Raw genomic sequence first — 18355 nt, 5'->3', positions numbered from 1 at the left:
GAAGAGGGGCAGAGTCTGGATTCTTACTGGGTTGCTTTGGGAGTAATAAATACATTTCTTTCCTTAGGTGTATTGTATAGTTAACAGCAAGGTTTAGAAGACCAAAGAGGTGGCTGGTGAGGTCGTTGAAGGAAGGATTGGGGACGTGCTTGGGTTCTTCCTCCTTGAAGAATCTCATATATTTGCAGCTGTGAATCAGAACCACTAAAATTTTAGCATCTCGTTATTTTGGCGTTGGCCCATCTCCTCCATCCATACAACGAGGGTCTTCATTGCGGCACACGGGGGCTTCTCTAGTTGTGGAGCACAGGCTCAGCAGTTGCGGCTTCTCTATTTGCCCCCGGGCACGTGGGCTTTTAGTCCCTCAGCTAGGAATTGAACCCTAGCCCCCGGCATTGGAAGGCGGATTCTTAACCAGTGGACCTCCAGGGAAGTCCCCATTTAAGACTCTTAAGTGAAGAAGACTGGTAAAGTGCCGAGGTAAAGACGGAGTTAGCACAAGCCTGTTTCGGGATATTGACTTGCGGTTGCTGCGGATGAGGTATCAGGGGGCTTGGGGAAGCCCAGGCTGTTCCACAGAGGAGAGGCTAGCCTACAAGAATGCCATCCACTAGGTTTATAACTGAATATCGTCCAGTGATCCTTTGTGCTTGGATAAACATGGTTTTAACAGGATGGGAACTAATCAACTTATCTCGCGTTTATTCACAGGAGTTTGAATAAGGAAAATTATGACAACGCGAGCCCAGCTACACTGCTTGTGTCTCCTTGCGCTTTGCTTGGTAAGAGAAGAGAAAGGTTCTGTCTTTATTTGGTGGAATATTTCTAGCCCATACCAGGGAAGCAACAGCTATCATCACTGAAACAAAAGTCAATCAAATTAACTTATTGTGAACAAAGCACACAGCTTACCCTAATGGGGTGTTGCTGATGAAACGGCTGTAAGTCATATGTCTAACTTTCAACCAGGGAGATGCTTTCTCCTCAGCTCTTATAAGCCAATGTCCCTTCATGGGCAAGTTTTAAACAATTCATCTACTCAGTTTTAGACCTTTACAGCTCAGGGAATCTGGAAAGAAAAGTATACTGATACATGTGTTAGTCTAGGTCCCTTAGTCTTGACTTTATTTATTTTTTATTTAACCATGGTTAAATTACCACCAAAATTAAGAAAAGTATTTTCTCCATTTTTGACTCTTCTCTGCTCTGTACTTTTGTTCCCTTATATGGCTTGGACTTTTTTTGGCCAGATTTGCCCTTAGTCACTTGTTGAGCTAACCCTATCGACTCAGGCTTCTAGAAGTTGAAGCTGAACGGAATGTGGGGAGACCAGCCCAGACCTCAGGTAGATAGAGGGATGCTGTCTACCCTTTTGGTATGAGGTTCATAAGGGTCATACACTTGCCAGATTTGTTGTGTTATGAAGCAAAATTATGGGGAAGCGTTTGCTTTCTCCTTAGAAGGAAGATACTAGATCCTCTTAACCTCTGATATTGGTTCCTTTCTTTGAAAACCCAAATATAACATCGAATTTCAAGTTCCAGAGAGCCCCTGACAGTCTACACAGTTCAAAATATTTAGAACGACATATAGCCGAACTTGTAAACTTATCCGAGCATTCCTCCTGAGGGGAAAAGCTGCAATTTGAACCTTATGAGCACTGTGCATCCTCACAGCCTGGGGCTCGAAGCTTCTCCCTAGGACTGCCAAAAAACACCACTTGACTTCTCTCCTCTTTCTACCTTCTCATATGTGCTTTGCTATCTATATTATGGCAGAATGGTGAAATCAGTGCCTAGTTCAAACTTGGCACTGCTGTTGACTGGTGATAGGAACTTGGGTGAGTTACTACGCTCTGAGCCTCAGTTTTCTGCCCTGTGAAATGGGTCTAACAAGAGGACTTGCCTTATGTGGCAACTAAATGAGATCATATAAAGCTCTTGGATCAGTGACTGGTACAGTCTAAGGACTTGATAAATATTAGCTATATTACTACCACATTTTAAATATTCAGTAATTACATTCATAAGGACCCTGACCTCCATGAGGAAGACTGCGTTTTAGTCATCTTTGCAGCCTCAGCACATAGCACAATGCCAGGAACAAGGTAGAAATTAAATACATAATTATGGATTTATATTAGGAAACAACAGTGAGCTCTAAGAAAGCGAGAGAAGATTCTATTATGATAATTTAACATTAGCAGGTTCAACAGCTTCTGATCTGAGATGGGGATACGCATTTTTCTTCCTAGATAGAAGGTGAAAATAAGTTTTCCTTTTCCTTACTTTTGTTTTCCTTACTCTCACCCTAGTGGGGTTTCTTTTTTTTTTTTTTTCAATTTAAATAAATTTATTTATTTTAGTTGGGGGCTAATTACTTTACAATATTGTAATAGTTTTTGCCATACATTGACATGAATCAGCCATGGGTTTACCCCTAGTGGGGTTTCTATCTGGAGTAAGAAATATGGCCCAAACCACTGCTGGCAGCAAGAGCGTCACCCGGGAGACAGCCACGTGCACAGCTGTCTCTGGGTGAAGCAGGGAGGCTGCGATCTGTGGGCAGGGGTCTCAGGGGCATTGGGAGGAATGCCACCTCTCACCCCTATGCCCAGACCCTCTCCTGTGAAGACTGCAAGATCACTTGGTGCTTCTTTCTTTCAGCATTAGGCTTTTATTTAGCAGAGGTTATTTACCGTTTATTCCATACTCGAGTGACTCTTCTGTTCTTTTCTGAGAACTGGTTCTCTTAGGGGATTAGAAACACTGTGTGACTACATTGGAAGGGCACTGAAGAGAAGATTTGGGAGAGTGCTGAGTAGGGATGCAGGGAAATCAGGGAAGCCAACTGTTTTAGAATTGTGCCTGGGACTCTGCTTCCTCCAGAAGGAAGAAGAGCTTGAAATACTTACTGTATAACCAATGCAGAGAACTCTTGCTGTAAAGTGCAGTGAAGGTGGCTACTAGGCAGGCAGATCTGACAACTGCAAGTGTCCTTTGCTGGCCTTGAAGGCAGTGGGGCAACGTGGGGGAGAGCTGGGGCTTGGAAGTCCAGCCCCATTGGCACCATCCCACTGTAACACTATCTGTGCCTCTGCAGGGGTATTCTCTTGAGAGACTTCCCTGATGTTGATGAGGATCTCAAGAAATGACATGTGTGGAGGGTCTCATTCCATAGCAGGAAACACTCAAAAATATCAGTTGCATCTGCTTCCTACCTTTCACCTCTTTATGCAAGACGGTGGGTTTTGTTCCTCCAACTTTTTCACAAGTTTCCACCATAGCATTCTTCCCAGTTCTGGCAGTATGGCTTATTGACTCATGCATTTTGAAATCTTTATAGCTCAAATAGCCCTGATATGAGAACCCAACCCTACTTTGAACCTTGCCACTGAGACCTCTCCTTTTTTCCTGATAGGCGAGCCAGCTTGTCCACTGAGGAAAAATGCAGGCTTGTGGGTGAGGTTTGCCTGACTAATGTAGTTTTCCCATTGAGGCTGTCACCAGTGTGATCAACTGAAAGATGGACTGCTTACTGATGTGAGCAGAAAGCTGATGAAATGAAATGAATGAAAGTTGCTCAGTTGTGTCCGACTCTTTGCGACCCCGTGGACTATACAGTCCATGGAATTCTCCGTTTCAATTCCATTCTCCATGGAATTCTCCAGGCCAGAATACTGGAGTGGGTAGCCTTTCCCTTCTCCAGGGGATTTTCTCAACCCAGGGATCGAACCCAGGTCTCTCGCATTGCAGATAGATTCTTTACCAGCTGAGCCACAAGACAGACTGCTTACTGATGTGAGCAGAAAGCTGATGAAAGCAGTGTGCTATTAAGCAGTAACCCCTAAAAAAGCACTGCCTTCATCCTGTATCCGCCACGGCACCCACTTCTTGTGCTCTGCCTTCCAGAGGGGCCAATGGAGCTGGAGAAGATGTGGGACGGAGGATGAACCCTCAGAGGAAGATACACCTTGAAAGGAACTGATGAGCTAGGAGTCTATATAGTTATTGTGTCAGTTAAGAAGTCCACTAGCTACGAGCAAATTTAGAGTGTCTCCAGTCAGCAGGGATTTATTTATTTTTTTAGACAATGAGAATTCTGTAGTGGGCAGTCCTGGGCAGGTTTGGCAGTTCTGTGATGTTATCAGAGACCTGGGCTTCTTTACCTTTGCTCCACCACTATTCGAGTTGGTTTATCCCCCATGGTTTCATGACAGCTGCCACAGCTACAGACAGGGGACCACTACCCGAACAAGAACAAGGGAAGAGGAAGGGCCGTGCCACCTACATCTGTCCTTTTTCAACAGCTCAGTTCAGTTCAGTCATGTCCGACTCTTTGCGACCCCATGGACCGCAGCACGCCAGGACTCCCTGTCCATCACCAACTTCCAGAGTCTACTCAAACTCATGTCCATTGAGTCAGTGATGCCATCCAAGCATCTCATCCTCTGTCATCACCTTCTCATCAGGAGAACAAAAGCTTGACTAGAATCATCCCCCCACCCACACCCGACCCAGCAGACTCCACCTTTTGTTTCATGAACCAGAATTGAGTCACTTGGCCATGATCTTTCCTGCAAAGGAGTCTGGGAAAGAGATCATTTGTCTTTCCAAGGGATAGAGGTTGATGATGGCTGCGGGGGCAGCTAGCCCAAGGGTCCACTGCAACTCTGAAGTGGAGGGAAGTTCCAAATTCCAAAACCTCTGTGTTCTTGTTTGTTATTGGTTTTTTGTTGGACACCCAGATCAACTCAGTCAAGGTTTAATGAGCCATAGTACAAGATCTTTTTTCCCCATCATTTCATCCTAATTGTTTTTGCGTTATTTATCTCCAGTGTTTCTGCAGCAAGAGTGTACTTGCTCCATATAAAGAAATGGAAAATAAATTTTTTCTCCCCAGTTTTTCTTTCTTGTTTTGGTTTTACCTGTCCAGTTTCCCAAACCATTAACTTCCCATATCATACTAACCTATCCCACCCCTGACTCCCACCACAGGAGGAGAGCGGAAGGACCACTCAGGAGGAGCACTGGCATTGGGTGTTGTGCGAGATCCCTCGTTCCAGGGGTGCCCATTGTGGAGGGTTTATAGCTGTCAGTCCCCTTCCTGTGTGCGGCTCTGCCTCGCGATTTCCTTCAGTGATCCTCGTTGGTGGGAGACAAAGGGATGGCAGGAACTACTGCTGACTGTGCCCTCTTGCACACCCCCCATGCTGCAGATTTCCTGCCAGGCTGTCTCAGCCACTTGCGCTCCTTCTAGTGGGTAGTGGGGCAGTGGCTTAGAGCGGCTAAGAGTGGTCTGGAATTGTAGGTTCGAATGCTGCTTTCTTCACTGTGAGCAAATGACTTAACCTTTCTGCATCTCGGTCTTATCACCGGTGAAACAGAGCTAGTGATGATAATTTACCCCGTAGGATCGTTAACTTGGTTAAATGTGCTTAGGACAAAGCTCAGCGTACACTAACGTAGTGAATGTGAGCTCTTTTTGCCGTGTGCCAGGCAAGCATTGTACTAAACAGGTCCACATGTTTTTTCCCCTTATGGATTCAAATGTCTTTGAGGTGCCTGAACTCTAGTATGCTAGGAATCTGCCGTGGATTTCCTTATAAACTAACAGGAGTGGAATGGAGGAGTTTTAAGAAGCTGGTGTCAACCAGGTAGCATTGAATGGCATAGTGGCATTGTGGGATGATGATCACCAGTTTTCCTTCAGCTACAACCTAGTGTGTGTGCCATGTCAACCGCTCATGGGTTCTACCCCGGTCAAGTGATTAACCCTCTGTGAGCCTCATTGAAAACATGGCAGTGTTAATTTTTACTCCCAGGGTGATGGCTTTAATCACCTTGAATGAGAAAAGCAACGCCAGGCTGCTGGCAAACCATCTTGATGTAGTGGAGCCTCAATAAATATTAGAACCCTTCCTGCCTTTTTTGATTTGATTTCACTTTTTTTTTTTTTTTTTTGAGCCATGTTAGAATCTTAGATTTCATATATCACTCCTGGAACCATAAGAAAATCATCAAGTGGCCCATATACATTCATAGTACATGGTGTTGCTGATTTTCTCGTTTTCTTTCATTTTTTAACAGACAACTGGATATGGCCAAGAGAGAATGTTTAGTGGACCCCTAAAACCCATGAATTTTTCAATTTTTGAAGGCGAAGAACCGAGTCAACTCATATTCCAGGTAAGGGCTACTCTTAGTCCCTGTCATCTTGATTTTGCAGGCTCTTTCCATGGACTTTTACTCCTTTATCTTACTCGACACCCAGAAATAAAATAGAGGCCTAGTAGATCTCATTACGGAGAATGATTTCAGGAGCCAAGAGATGAGCGGCCTCAGTATTACCAGGCGTTGTACCTGACGTCCTCGTTCGGACTTCCTCAGTGGTATCTGGGGTATCTCCCGCCCCTGAGGTGGGGACCTTAGGGCCTATAGGCTCCGCCCCTCCCTGGGTGTGGGCGGGGAACCAGTCTCGGAAGTCAGTGGTTATCTGAGTCTTGGTCTGTTCCGTGAGCTGGCTGCTTGCAGCATTTGAAGATGTGGATTCTCTGGATTAGCGCTGGAATAGCCTGCCTTCCTGGAGAAGGAAGTGGCAACCCACTCCAGTATTCTTGCCTGGGGAATCCCGTGGACAGAGGAGCCTGGTGGGTTACAGTCCATGGGGTTGCAAACAGTCGGACACGACTAAGCAACTAACACACACACACACGCACAGCCTGCCTTCCCCACTGCCTCCTCTGAGCCCGTCTCTAGGCCTCACCCAGGCGTTGGCCAAGACACACTGGGAGGCAGTCATCTTGTTTACTTAGTTAACTGAGAGAAGCCTCAGATCGAGCATGGATGGCAGGGGCTTGAGGGGCAAGAGACTTCAGCTTTAGGGGCACTGAAATAATCCTGGAAACAATGGAGAGAGGGAGAAAAACATACTACTGCATTGGTCAGAAACCCCCTGGGGAAGCCTGCTTGGGCCTGGACTGGTTGAAGAGGCTTTGATGGGCCTTAGGGGGTGCCGGTGACGCCCTGCCCCGTGCCCTGGGGGAGCAACAAAGGGTGGTGAAACTACTGTCTGAGGTGGGTATGCCTTCTTTTAAGTGCCAAACATCTCTTTTGATGGACAGTTCCCATCCGCAGAGGAGGGCCTGAAAGCTGCCTCATCCCACCTTCTCTCATTCGGAACCAGATCAGTGCAAAGCGGCCCTATTATATGAGCTGGTGGGGGTGCACAGCTATCTCTGTGCCCCCGCTGTGGGGTGTTATAGAGGCTTTGACCTCTCCAGTCAGGGGAGTCAGGCCCTGAGGGAGGAGCAAATGCTTTGAGAGCTTAGACAGAAGAGCATTCCAGCAAAGGCACAGCTGGGACACCTGTCCTGTGCTGGGAGAGGGCAGGGCGTGCCTGGGGTTCTGGCAGAAGGCCAGTGAGGCCGAGAAGCCGCAAGCCTGGAGAAGAAGGTGGGAGTGGAGGCCGCAGAGACAGGAAGGATCCTGACTTGTAAGGTTCTTAGATTTTGCCCCCCCAGAGGAGCCGGCCTGAATCACGTTTCCATTCAGGGCTGCAAAGTGGAGGGCTTGGGAAACGGGAGAGGATGGCAGGAAACTGGTTGGTCTCCGGCGAGGGCTCACTTGGGGGAAGATCTCCTCGTTCACTGACTCTGTCTCCCTCGCCAGGGAGCATTTAGTTAGAGATTTCTCATTTACATTTGGAAAGTCCTTTTCATTTGTGTGTTTTTATGCTTCATAAGTTGGTAGGAATGCTGTGGGCTGGGCACACATTCATCTCCTTTTATGAACGGTGCAGAAAGTGCCTGCTGTTATAAGATGCTGTGCTGGGTCCTGGGGGTGCAGGATGAGACCCACAGCATCCCTGCCCCCGGAGAGCTCTTGGGTAGCAGAAGGAGACTAAGAAGAAAGCAAACAATGCAGTGGAGGGTTCTGATTGGAGTCTGGCGGGCTGCAGAGAGGACCAACTGCAGGCGGAGAAAGAGTGATTTTAAGAGTGGAGGGTAGTCGTTGAACAGGAAAGGTTTCATCGGACCCCTGAACTGAGCATCGGAAGTTGACCAGGCACTCTCAAACAGCAAGCAGGCCCTGAGGACTAGATGGGAAAAAATATGGGGGCACGCATTTAGCAAGAAAATGAAAGATGGCAGGTGGTTTAGGGTGGGAGAGAGTGTGAGGAGAAGGAGAGACTGCTGAGGGCAGGGGGTTGGAGTGGGGGTCCAGACTGGCTGTTTCACCTGTGCTAGGCGGCAGGGCCCCCTGAGATGTTAGGAAGGGGTGAAGGAGTTAGGCTGTGCTTGCCCAGACCTACTCAGTGGTCCCTTTGAGTGTATGGTGAGGGGAGTGAGCCTGGAGGTGGGAAGGGTCTTGGGACGCTGTTTGCCATAGAACCGGTGGGATGTGACGGAGGCCTGGTTTAAGCAAGTATAAACGGGAGGGGAGGGGAGGAGAGGGGTAGGAGCAATGCCAGGGGGTCCCACGTGCTGGAATTGGCTACTGAGTTTGTGCAGGCAGTGAGAGAAGGTGTTGAGGGTAACTCTGGGGTCTCTGGATTGCTTGACTGGCTGGTTCGTGGTGTCATTCAAAGAAAGAGAGAGAAGGAGGGGAGGGAAAGTTTGTGGGAAGATAAGTTTTAGGCTTATTGAATTTAATCTGTGGGGTTAGCGAGGTGGAGATGTCTAGGAGACAGTGGCCACATGAGTCTAGAGCTGTAGGCCGGGGAGTCTTCCTCTCCCAGTTGCTAATCCAGGGCTTGGGTTTGAAAGCCCATCTGCAGTATGTACCTCAACTACCCACAGGGGCCAGGTAGATGATGAACGGTACTATCTTGGGATCAGAAAGGCAAGAGCAAAAAAGCAGATGTAGAAAACCCCCAACTGTGCAAATGTGAAATTAAAAGTCTTCTGACGCTTGGTTTCAGCCTGGGGGACGCAGAGAATGGTGGGGAGCCTGACTAACTGAGGGTGCCTCACGGGGCAAAGGCTCAGTGCAATTCCAGATAATTTCTCAAATTAGAATCTGTGCATGGTATTACAGGATTTCATGATTTTTTCTACAAAAAGTCGGGCATTTTTATATTTATGTAGAATTTCCTAAGAGTCTAAATATTTCCTAAGAATCAAAATCTAAGAATATTGGCACAGTTCAAAAAAAAATCATCCTATAATCAAAGCAAAAGGTATCTGTGGTCCAGAGAGTCTGCCGTCACTTCTTCGGGCAGAAAGGAATGGACGTTCTGGGAGTACAGGTCCACGTCTCGGTGAACAGAATCAGACTGTGTACAGTTCTGATGTACTGAACTGCACAGTCTCCGACTTACAAACATCACAGACCTAGAAATTCCTTCTTAGGATCCTTTCACAGCCTCTGAGGATCCCAGCCAGTAAAATCATTCCTTGGGTTGCTCCTCTTCGTCTTCTGTTCTTTTTCCATCAGTCATGCTGCAAAGCTTATCTCTCGTAGCAGGAAATGAGAGCCCAGTTGTCATGGCTGAAAGTTCTTGTGTATGGGTGTGTATGTTACAGTGGAGAAGTAGGAGATGAAGGGGATTTCCTTCCAGAATCTCAGAGTCTTTGTGCGAGAAAACACCTTAGAGACTTTTTGTACCAACTGCTTGTTTTACAGATAGGGGAACTGAGGCTTAAATAAGTTAATGGCATAACTGATGTATAACGCTGCTGTTCTCATATTCTAGTCGAGTATATCATGCTACCTAACTCCATACATGGCTTCCCAGGTGGCGCTAGTGGTAAAGAGCCCACCTGTCAGTGCAGGTAGAAATAAGGGATGTGGGTTCAATCCCTGGGGTTGGAAGATCCCCTGGAGAAGGGCATGGCAACCCACTCCAATATTCTTGCCTGGAGAATTCCATGAATAGAGGAGCCTGGCAAGCTATAGTCCATAGGGTCACACAGAGTCAGGCATGACTGAAGTGACTGAGCATGCACACAACACCATATGCAAAAATTAACTCAAAATGGATTAAAAACCTAGATGTAAGACCAAAACCATAAAAATCCTAGAAGAAAACAAGCAGAACACTCTGATATAAATCATATCTGTCTCCCAGAGCAAAGGAAATGAAAGCAAAAATAAGCAAGTTAAACCTAATTAAACGCCAAAGCTTTTGCACAGCGAAGGAAATGATTGTTAAAATGAAAAGACAACCTACAGAATGGGAGAAAATGTTTGCAAATGATATAACTGATAAGGGGTTAATATCCAAAATATACGAAGAGCTCATACAACTCAACATCAGAAAACAACCTAATTAAAAAATGGGTAGAAGACTGAAACAGACATTTTTCCAAAGAGGACATGCACAAGGCCAACAGGCACATGAAAAGATGTTCAACATTGTTAATCATCAGAGGAATGTAAATTAATAAACTCTAGAAATGATCCCTGAAAGTATAGTCTTGAGAAATGCAAATTTAAACCACAAAGAGATATCACCTCAAGCTGTCAGAATGGCTATCCTCAGAAAGAGCACAAATAACAAAGGTTGGTGAGGATGTGGAGAAAAGAGAACTGCTCATGCACTCTTTTGGGGGAATATAAATTGGTGCAGCCACTGTGGAAAATTGTATGAAGGTTTCTCGAAAAATAGAACTACCATATGACCCAGTGATTCCACTCCTGGGTATATGTGAAAAACACTAACTCAGAAAGATACATGCTACATGCACCCCAATATTCATAGCAATAGTATTTACAGTTGCCAAGATATGGAAGCAACCTATGTCCATCAGTGGATGAATAGATACGAAATATGTGACACACACACAATGGAATACCACTCAGCCATAAAAAGAACTTCCCTGGTGGCTCAGACTGTAAAGAATTTGCCTGCAGTGCAACAGAACTGGGTTCAACCCCTGAGTTGGGAAGATCCCCTGGAAAGGGAACGGCAATCTACTCCAGTATTCTTGCCTGGAGAATCCCGTGGACAGAGAAGCCTGGCAGGCTACAGACCATGGGGTTGCAAACAGTCAGATATGACTGAACGACTAACACTTTCACTTTCATAAAAAGAATGAAAATTTGCCATTTGCAGCAATATGGATGGACTGATAGGGTATTATGCTAAAGTGAAATAAACCAGACAGAGAAAGAGAAATATTTTATGAAATCATTTATACGTGGAATCAGAAAAACAGAACAAACTAGTGACTACAACAAAAAAGACTCATAGGCACAGAGAACAAACTAGTAGTTATCAGTGACAGATTGGGGGAAAAGGAGGGGGCAAGATAGAGGTAGGGGATTAAGAGGTACAAACTATTATGTATAAAACTCCCCTGGACAGAAAATGGATCAAACCAGTCAATCCTGGAGGAAATCAACCCTGAATATTCCTTAGAAGGACTGATGTTGAAGCTGAAGCTCCAATACTTTGGCCACCTGATGCAAAGAGCTGACTCACTGGAAAAGACCCTGACGCTGGGAAAAATTGAAGGCAGGAGGAGAAGGGGATGACAGAGGATGAGATAGTTGGATAGCATTATTGACTCAACGGAGATGAGCTTGAGCAAACTACAGGAGATAGTGAAGGACCGGGAAGCCTGGTGTGCTGCAGTTCATGGAGTCGCAAAGAGTTGGACACGACTTAGCAACTGAACAATAACAAATAATCTACAAGAGTGTATTGTACAACACAGAGAATAGGACCAGTATTTTGTAGTAACTATTAATGGAATATAACCTTTAAACATTGTGAATCACTATGTTGTACCCCTATAATTTATGTAATATTGTGTGCTGTGCTATGCTTAGTTGCTCAGTCTTGTCCGACTCTCTGAGATCCCATGGACTGTAGTCCTCCCGGCTTCTCTGTCCATGGGGATTCTCCAGGCAAGAATACTGGAGTGAGTTGCCATGCCCTCCTCCAGGGGATCTTCCTAACCCAGGGAACGAACCCAGGTCTCCCACATTGCAGGTGAATTCTTTACCGCCCGAGCCACCAGGGAAGCCCATGTAATATTGTGCTTCAATTTAAATTAAAAAGTAGGTTACATGGCAAAAAATAAAATCTGACATCTCAGAAAAAAAAAGCCATTTCATGCTGTCTCCATCTTTGGATGTGGAGATGATGTGGAAAACTCAGCCTTGGTAAGATGTACTCTGAGCTCTTTACTCCAGTGGCAGCAAGGAGTTGTCCCAGTCCCCTCACCTGTACCACTCAAAGAACTTCTTACCTGAAGTCAGGGGGGCACAAAACAAGCTTATTGCCCCATGAAGTTGATCCTTGAATTATTAACATATCCTCCAAAAAAGAAAGAAAGAGAGAAAGAAAAGGAAGGAAGGAAGGAACTACACATCCACAGACTTCTTTCACTGAAGATTTGCAACTATCCCCAGCTCTGTACTCTCAGAGGCTTCCAGATGAAAGAATTGTATGATATATTTCTGAGATAGGTCATGTTTTGCCTTTTCTCTTTGTAACGTACGAGATGTAACTCACATATCTTAAGATTTGTCCTTTTAAAATGGCCAATTCTTTGGTTTTTAATATATCATAAAAATATGCAACCATCACCACTGTCTGATCCCAGCACACTTTCACCAGCCTCAGAGAAACCCTGTACCCACTGGCAGTCACTCTTTCCTCTCCTCCCAACCCCTGGCAAACACTAATTTACTTTCAGTCTCTATAGATTTGCCTTTACAGACACTTCATAAAAATGAAATCATATAACATGTGAGCTTTTGTGTATAGTTTCTTTTACTTAGCATAATGTTTTCAAGGTTCATCCATATTGTAGCAGGTATTAGTACTCCACTCCTTTTTTTATAGCTGAATAATATTCCATTGTGTGAATATGCTACCTTTTGAATATCCATTTATCATGTGATGGACATTTAAGACTATTACAAAGTAATGATATTATGGACATTTATGTACAATTTTTTGTGAGGACATATGTTTTCCATTCTCTTGGATATATACCTAAGAGTAAAATTTCTGAGTCATGATGAATTTAATATTTAGCCTTTTGAATAACTGTAAAATTGATCTGCAAAACAACTGAACTGTTTTACATTCCCACCAGCATTGTATAAGTGTTCTGATTTCTCCACATCCTTGGCAACACTTGTTACCATTTTTTTTTTATTAAAGCTATCCTAGTGGAGTAGAGTGGTTTCTTTGTGGTCTGGGCTTCCCTAATGATTAATGTTAATATCTTTTAATGTACTTATGTACTGTTTGTATCTGTTCTTTGGAGAAATGTCTCTTCAAATCCTTTGCCTATTTTTAAATTGAATTATGTCTTTTTATTGTAAGAGCTGTTTATATATTCTGCATAAAGTTCCTTATCATACACATAATATGCAAATACTTTCTCACATTCTGTAGATTATCTTTTCAGTTTCTTGGTAATGTCATTTGAAGCACAAAAGCTTTTAATTTTGAAGTTCAATTTATTTATTTTATTTTCAGTTTGTGCTTTTGACATAATATCTGAAAAACTATTGCCTCATCAAGAGTCACAAGGTTTTATGCCTGTGTTTTCTTCTTAAAGTTTTATAGTTTTAACTCTAACATTTAGGCTTTTGATCTATTTTTAGTTGTTTTGTGCATGGTGCAAGGTAGGGATCTAACTTCATTTTCTTTTGCATGTGAATATCCAGTTGTTCAAGCATCATTTGCTGAAAACGCTATTCTTTTCCTCTTGAATTATCTCAACACCTTTGTTGGAAATTAATTTGACAATAAATACAAAAGTTTACTTCTGTACTCCTGACTTTGATTCCACTGATCTGTATGTCTATCCTTATGCCAGTGCTGTAAGCTTATTGCCCCATGAGGTTGATCCTTGGGTTATTAACATATCCTTCAAAAAAGAAAGAAAGAAATTTTTATACAGTTCTATAATATTGTATCTTTGTAGTAAAGTTTGAAATTAGGCAGTGTTAAGTCCCTCAACTTGGTTCTTCTTTTTCAAGATTGTTTTGGTTATTCTGGGTCTTTTACATTTTTACCTAAATTTTAGGATCATCCTGTTAATTATACAAACAAGGCAAAGATAATTTTGATAGGGATAGTGTTGAATCAGTATCTCAACTTGGGGAATATTACTACCTTAAAAATCTTATTTTTCAATTTTTAAGGATGGGGTGTTTTCCATTTATTTAGATCTTTAATTTCTTTCAATAATGTTTTGTAGTTTTCAGATTACAACTGTGGTATTTCTCAGGTTAAATTTATTTTGCAGTATGTTATTCTTTTTAATCTTATTGTATATGGAGTTGTTTTCATAACATCACTTTCAGATTTATTTTTGCTAGTGTATAGAAATAGTATTGATTTTTGTATATTGATCTTTCGTCCTGCAGCCTCACTGTACTTGTTCATTTGCTGTAAAATTCTTTTTAGATTCCTTAGGATTTTCCATATATAAGATCATGTCTTTTGTGAATAGAGGTACTTTTACTTTCCAATCTGGATGACTTTTATTTCTCTTCTTGCCTAGGATCTCAAGTATAATATTAGACAGGAAGTCCCCTACATGAGAATGAGTTCTGTTCCAAGAGTGCATTCTTAAAGTCCAGTTTGTTCATAAGTCCAACAACGTTAGCCTAGGTACCCAACTAGCACAATTGGCTATAGAGTACCATATTGTAATTGGTTTATAATACTTTTCACACAAATAATATGCAAAAAACAAACATAAAAAATAAGGAAAACATTTCTAACCTTACAGAATAGTACCTTGAAAAGTACAGGACAGTGCCTGGCATACAGGGGCTGGTACAGAGTGAACAGGCAAGAAGAGTTACTGACCTGAAGAGGGAGAGAAGGTGGCGGACGATAGAGCTGAAGGATTGTCAGCAACAGGAGACGGAGGGCGAGCTGCATTTCACTCCCGCCTGACGTTGATAGCACAGGTTCTGGTTCCTTGCTGGATTCACTTCTATCTACCCTTTTGATAAAATGATCCAGTGATGTCTGGGTAGTGCCTCTTGTTTTCTCATCATAGATGATATCTTGGGCTTGAGATTAAGACACGATACTACTACACTATACCGTGCGTTCACCCTCAATCACTCAGTCGTATCTCTTTGCGACCCCATGGACTGATGTGGAGAGATGACTCATTTGAAAAGACCCTGATGCTGGGAAGGGTTGAAGACAGCAGAAGGGGACAACAGAGGATGAGAATGTTGGATGGAATCACCGACACAATGGACATGGGGTTGGGTGGAGTTGGTGATGGACAGGGAGACCTGGCATGCTGCGGTTCATGGGATGACAAACAGTTGGACACGACTGAGTGACTGAACTGAGCTGAACTGAGCTGACATTCTTTACAAGAGCTTTTACAACATTGGCTATTATTGATTTTTAATTTGTGAATATAGAAAAATATATTAAAATTGTTAATGAGGTTGAATGAGTTTTATGTCTGCTCTATTTTACGTGAATTTTCTCTTCTGTGATCTTAAAAGTACTGTAGCTATCCCATGAATGATCACTGACATTTTCTTCATTTCTGAAAAAGTGAGATTTTCATATAGAATATTATCAAATAAAGCCAGTTTAAAGTTGTTTTCCTTAACATTAAAATATCTCTTAATCTTTGTCACAGTTTTTTCAAGTGCTAAATGCCATCTTTTTCATCCTAGCAATGAAACTACACTTCTCAATGTTTCTTAGAAGCTAGTAGTAATATGGCTCTCAGATATTCCCAGAAAAATCTCATCTAACTCTAGCTGTAATGTAAAGTATCAATTGATTTTTGTAAATATATTAAATTATGCCATATATTGTTTCTTGAGAGAAATGTAGTTTGAATGTTAGTTAATATTAAAGCAAACTTTTAGAATGTATCCCTTTAAAAGCTTAGAAATTCTTATTTTGGTGATTGTGCAAATGAAAATGTTTCCTGAAATTGGTGACTTACGACAAATTCTACAGCATCGCTTTTCCTTATGACCTAATCTAATTTTTGCTTTTTCCCAGTTTAAGGCCAATCCTCCTGCTGTGACTTTCAAACTAACGGGGGAGACAGATGGCATATTTCAGATACAACCTGACGGACTTCTATATCACAACAAAACCCTAGACAGGGAAACAAGAGCTGTTCACAGACTCCAGGTGAGCTGACACTAGACAACGGACACTAACTCCAGTCTCTGAGCACTGGAAATATCACTGGCACACGCATCCCCAGCACAGAATCCCGTTTCCACTCTCCTGATCCTAATGAAGTGTTTGCAAATCTCATTTATCCACATATTTTTTTAAACCAACTAGAGAGTGATTTGGTAAAGGTCACCTCGTTTTTAGGCTTTTTGACCAGGGTAACCCATGTTATACTGCCAAGGCTCTCAGATGGATCACTCATCCACGTAAGGCCCTACTTAGGCATCTGGATCAAAACCACTCGACACTTCTCTGATATTTCACTGGTGTCTCGCTCTGGCTGTTGAGCGGGCTCTGGATCTGCAAAGAGGGCAGCATCGGTGCTAGATGGCGCACCTTTGGGCCTTCCAAGAAGCAGAAGCAACCGATGACCAAAGTCAGAGTCTGACTAAAGAGACCTCCTCCCTTTCTTTCTCCTTTAGATTTCCTGGTTTGTATCTGAATACGCAGAAATGGTAGAGAGCTAGTTGTGGGTAAAGAGCAAGCCAAAAGCCTTCTGTTGGTAAATATGCAGATTGACCGCTAAAGTGCCTCTGTAACAGCACGTGACGTTTCCATATACCCTCAAGGGTCAAAGTGTTCTTATTTCACTGATTCTAGCTATTTAGAAAAGAGCATGTCCAGTGCCCAGCATATCCCACTGCTGGAAAAACACAGTCATGATTAGCTTGGCTTAACTGGTAGGGCCTCTATTTTAGCAGCCCCCAATTTGGGCTTTTATGGGTGTCTTTCTCCCCTGTAGTTATCAGATCATTGGTGATTTGGGCTCTAATTTCCTTCAAGTGACTTTTGGGCATGTGATATGAGGTTCAGACTCACCAAGAAGGTTTCCTTTTCCTGTCAACGTCAGGTCTCAGCCCTGGATGCTCAGGGCAATATAGTGGAGGGCCCGGTCCCTGTCACCATCGAAGTGAAGGACGTCAACGACAACCGACCTATGTTTCTCCAGCAACGTTATGAAGGCTCAGTCAGGCAGAATTCTCGCCCAGGTAATAGGCAGGAGCCTGGAGATATTTGGCAGAATGGCAGATTTGTGTGGTTAACAGCTATAGCTATCATTCATTAAGCTCTTACTATCTTATTTAAATTATATTTATCTTATTTAAATTTCACAGCAATCCTCCGGGATTTGTTTTCTTATCCCCATTGCTCTAGGGCACAATTTCTCACCCTTGGCACCACTGACATCTTAGGCTTTATAATTATTTTGTGTGTGTGTGTGTGTGTGTGTTTTGTTTTTTGTTGGTCAGGGGCTGCTGATCTGTGCATTATAGGATGTTAGCAGCTTCCCTGATATCTATATACACATCAGATGCCAGGAGCAACACTTCCCTTCCAAGCTTTGCTGGCAGAGATGTCTTCAGACATGGCCAAATATCTCTTGGGGGCAAAATCACCCCCAATTAAGGACCACTATCTTAGGGTGAGATTTTAGAATACCTTACAGTTCTAGAGGGGCTTCCCTGGTGGCTCAGACCGTAAAGACTGCCTGCAATGTTGGAGACCCGGGTTCAATCCCTAGGTGGGGAAGATCCCCTGAAAAAGAGAATGGCAACCCACTCCAGTATTCTTGTCTGGAGGATTCCATGGACAGAGGAGCCTGGCGGCTACAGTCCATATTATTGTCAAGAGTAGGACATGACTGAGCGATTAACACACACACACAGCTCTAGAACATTCTGGAAGGGTAAGCTTACTTTCCCACTTCCTCCCAGGAGTCCACATTCTCATGGTCACTGCCGGCTCCCAGTTCTTTTTCTTCTCTTACTTCCAACTCCTAGCTGTGGCTCATCCTTTCACAATTCTCTTACCTTTCATCTCCAGGAAATCCCCTCATCAAAGCCTAGGTGTGTGCGGTAGGCTTTACTAAAGATTTAGAGAAACGAAGGAACATCTTGTCATAACAGCGAACAAAATAAACATGAATATTAGACTTGAAGTTCTCAGAAAGACTCTTGGCCATTTCCATTGACTCACTCTCAAGCTTCCTTCTGTGTTACTTAATGTTCTCTCTCATTTTTCAATGCCCACTTCCTATAACTCAGGAAGGGTATTCCTTTCACTTTATTATGTGGAGTAATTTCGTGTGTCTCTGTCCCTAAGGTCGCATACCAAAGGTTCACTGCTGAACTGTGCTAAGTAATAATCTTGCAGGTCTTATTATTCACCAATAGGATTTTCTAGTTCTGTGGTTCTGAAACTTTTG

At 43.3% G+C, this 18355-nt stretch overlaps 1 protein-coding gene across 3 annotated transcripts in view; it reads left to right on the top strand.

Annotated features, from left to right (window-relative positions):
* CDH17 (cadherin 17) overlaps positions 1-18355 on the top strand; it is a 101817-nt gene that overhangs the window by 38650 nt on the left and 44812 nt on the right. For 2 of the 3 annotated variants that reach the window (XM_081496927.1, XM_081496925.1), the window contains exons 2-5: positions 712-782; positions 6090-6188; positions 15967-16101; positions 17000-17138. In XM_081496927.1, the coding sequence (XP_081353053.1) occupies positions 732-782; positions 6090-6188; positions 15967-16101; positions 17000-17138 (424 nt within the window). In that variant the 5' untranslated portion in view covers positions 712-731. The remainder of the gene's footprint in view (positions 1-711; positions 783-6089; positions 6189-15966; positions 16102-16999; positions 17139-18355) is intronic. The other variant, XM_081496928.1, reaches the window with a different exon arrangement.

The sequence above is a fragment of the Giraffa tippelskirchi genome, chromosome 6 (genome assembly GCF_054371585.1).
Source record: "Giraffa tippelskirchi isolate mGirTip1 chromosome 6, T2T-mGirTip1v1.2.pri, whole genome shotgun sequence".
Classification (NCBI taxonomy): Eukaryota; Metazoa; Chordata; class Mammalia; order Artiodactyla; family Giraffidae; genus Giraffa; species Giraffa tippelskirchi.
Note: the sequence above shows the minus strand (reverse complement) of the source record. Positions and strands in the feature narration are given on the sequence as shown.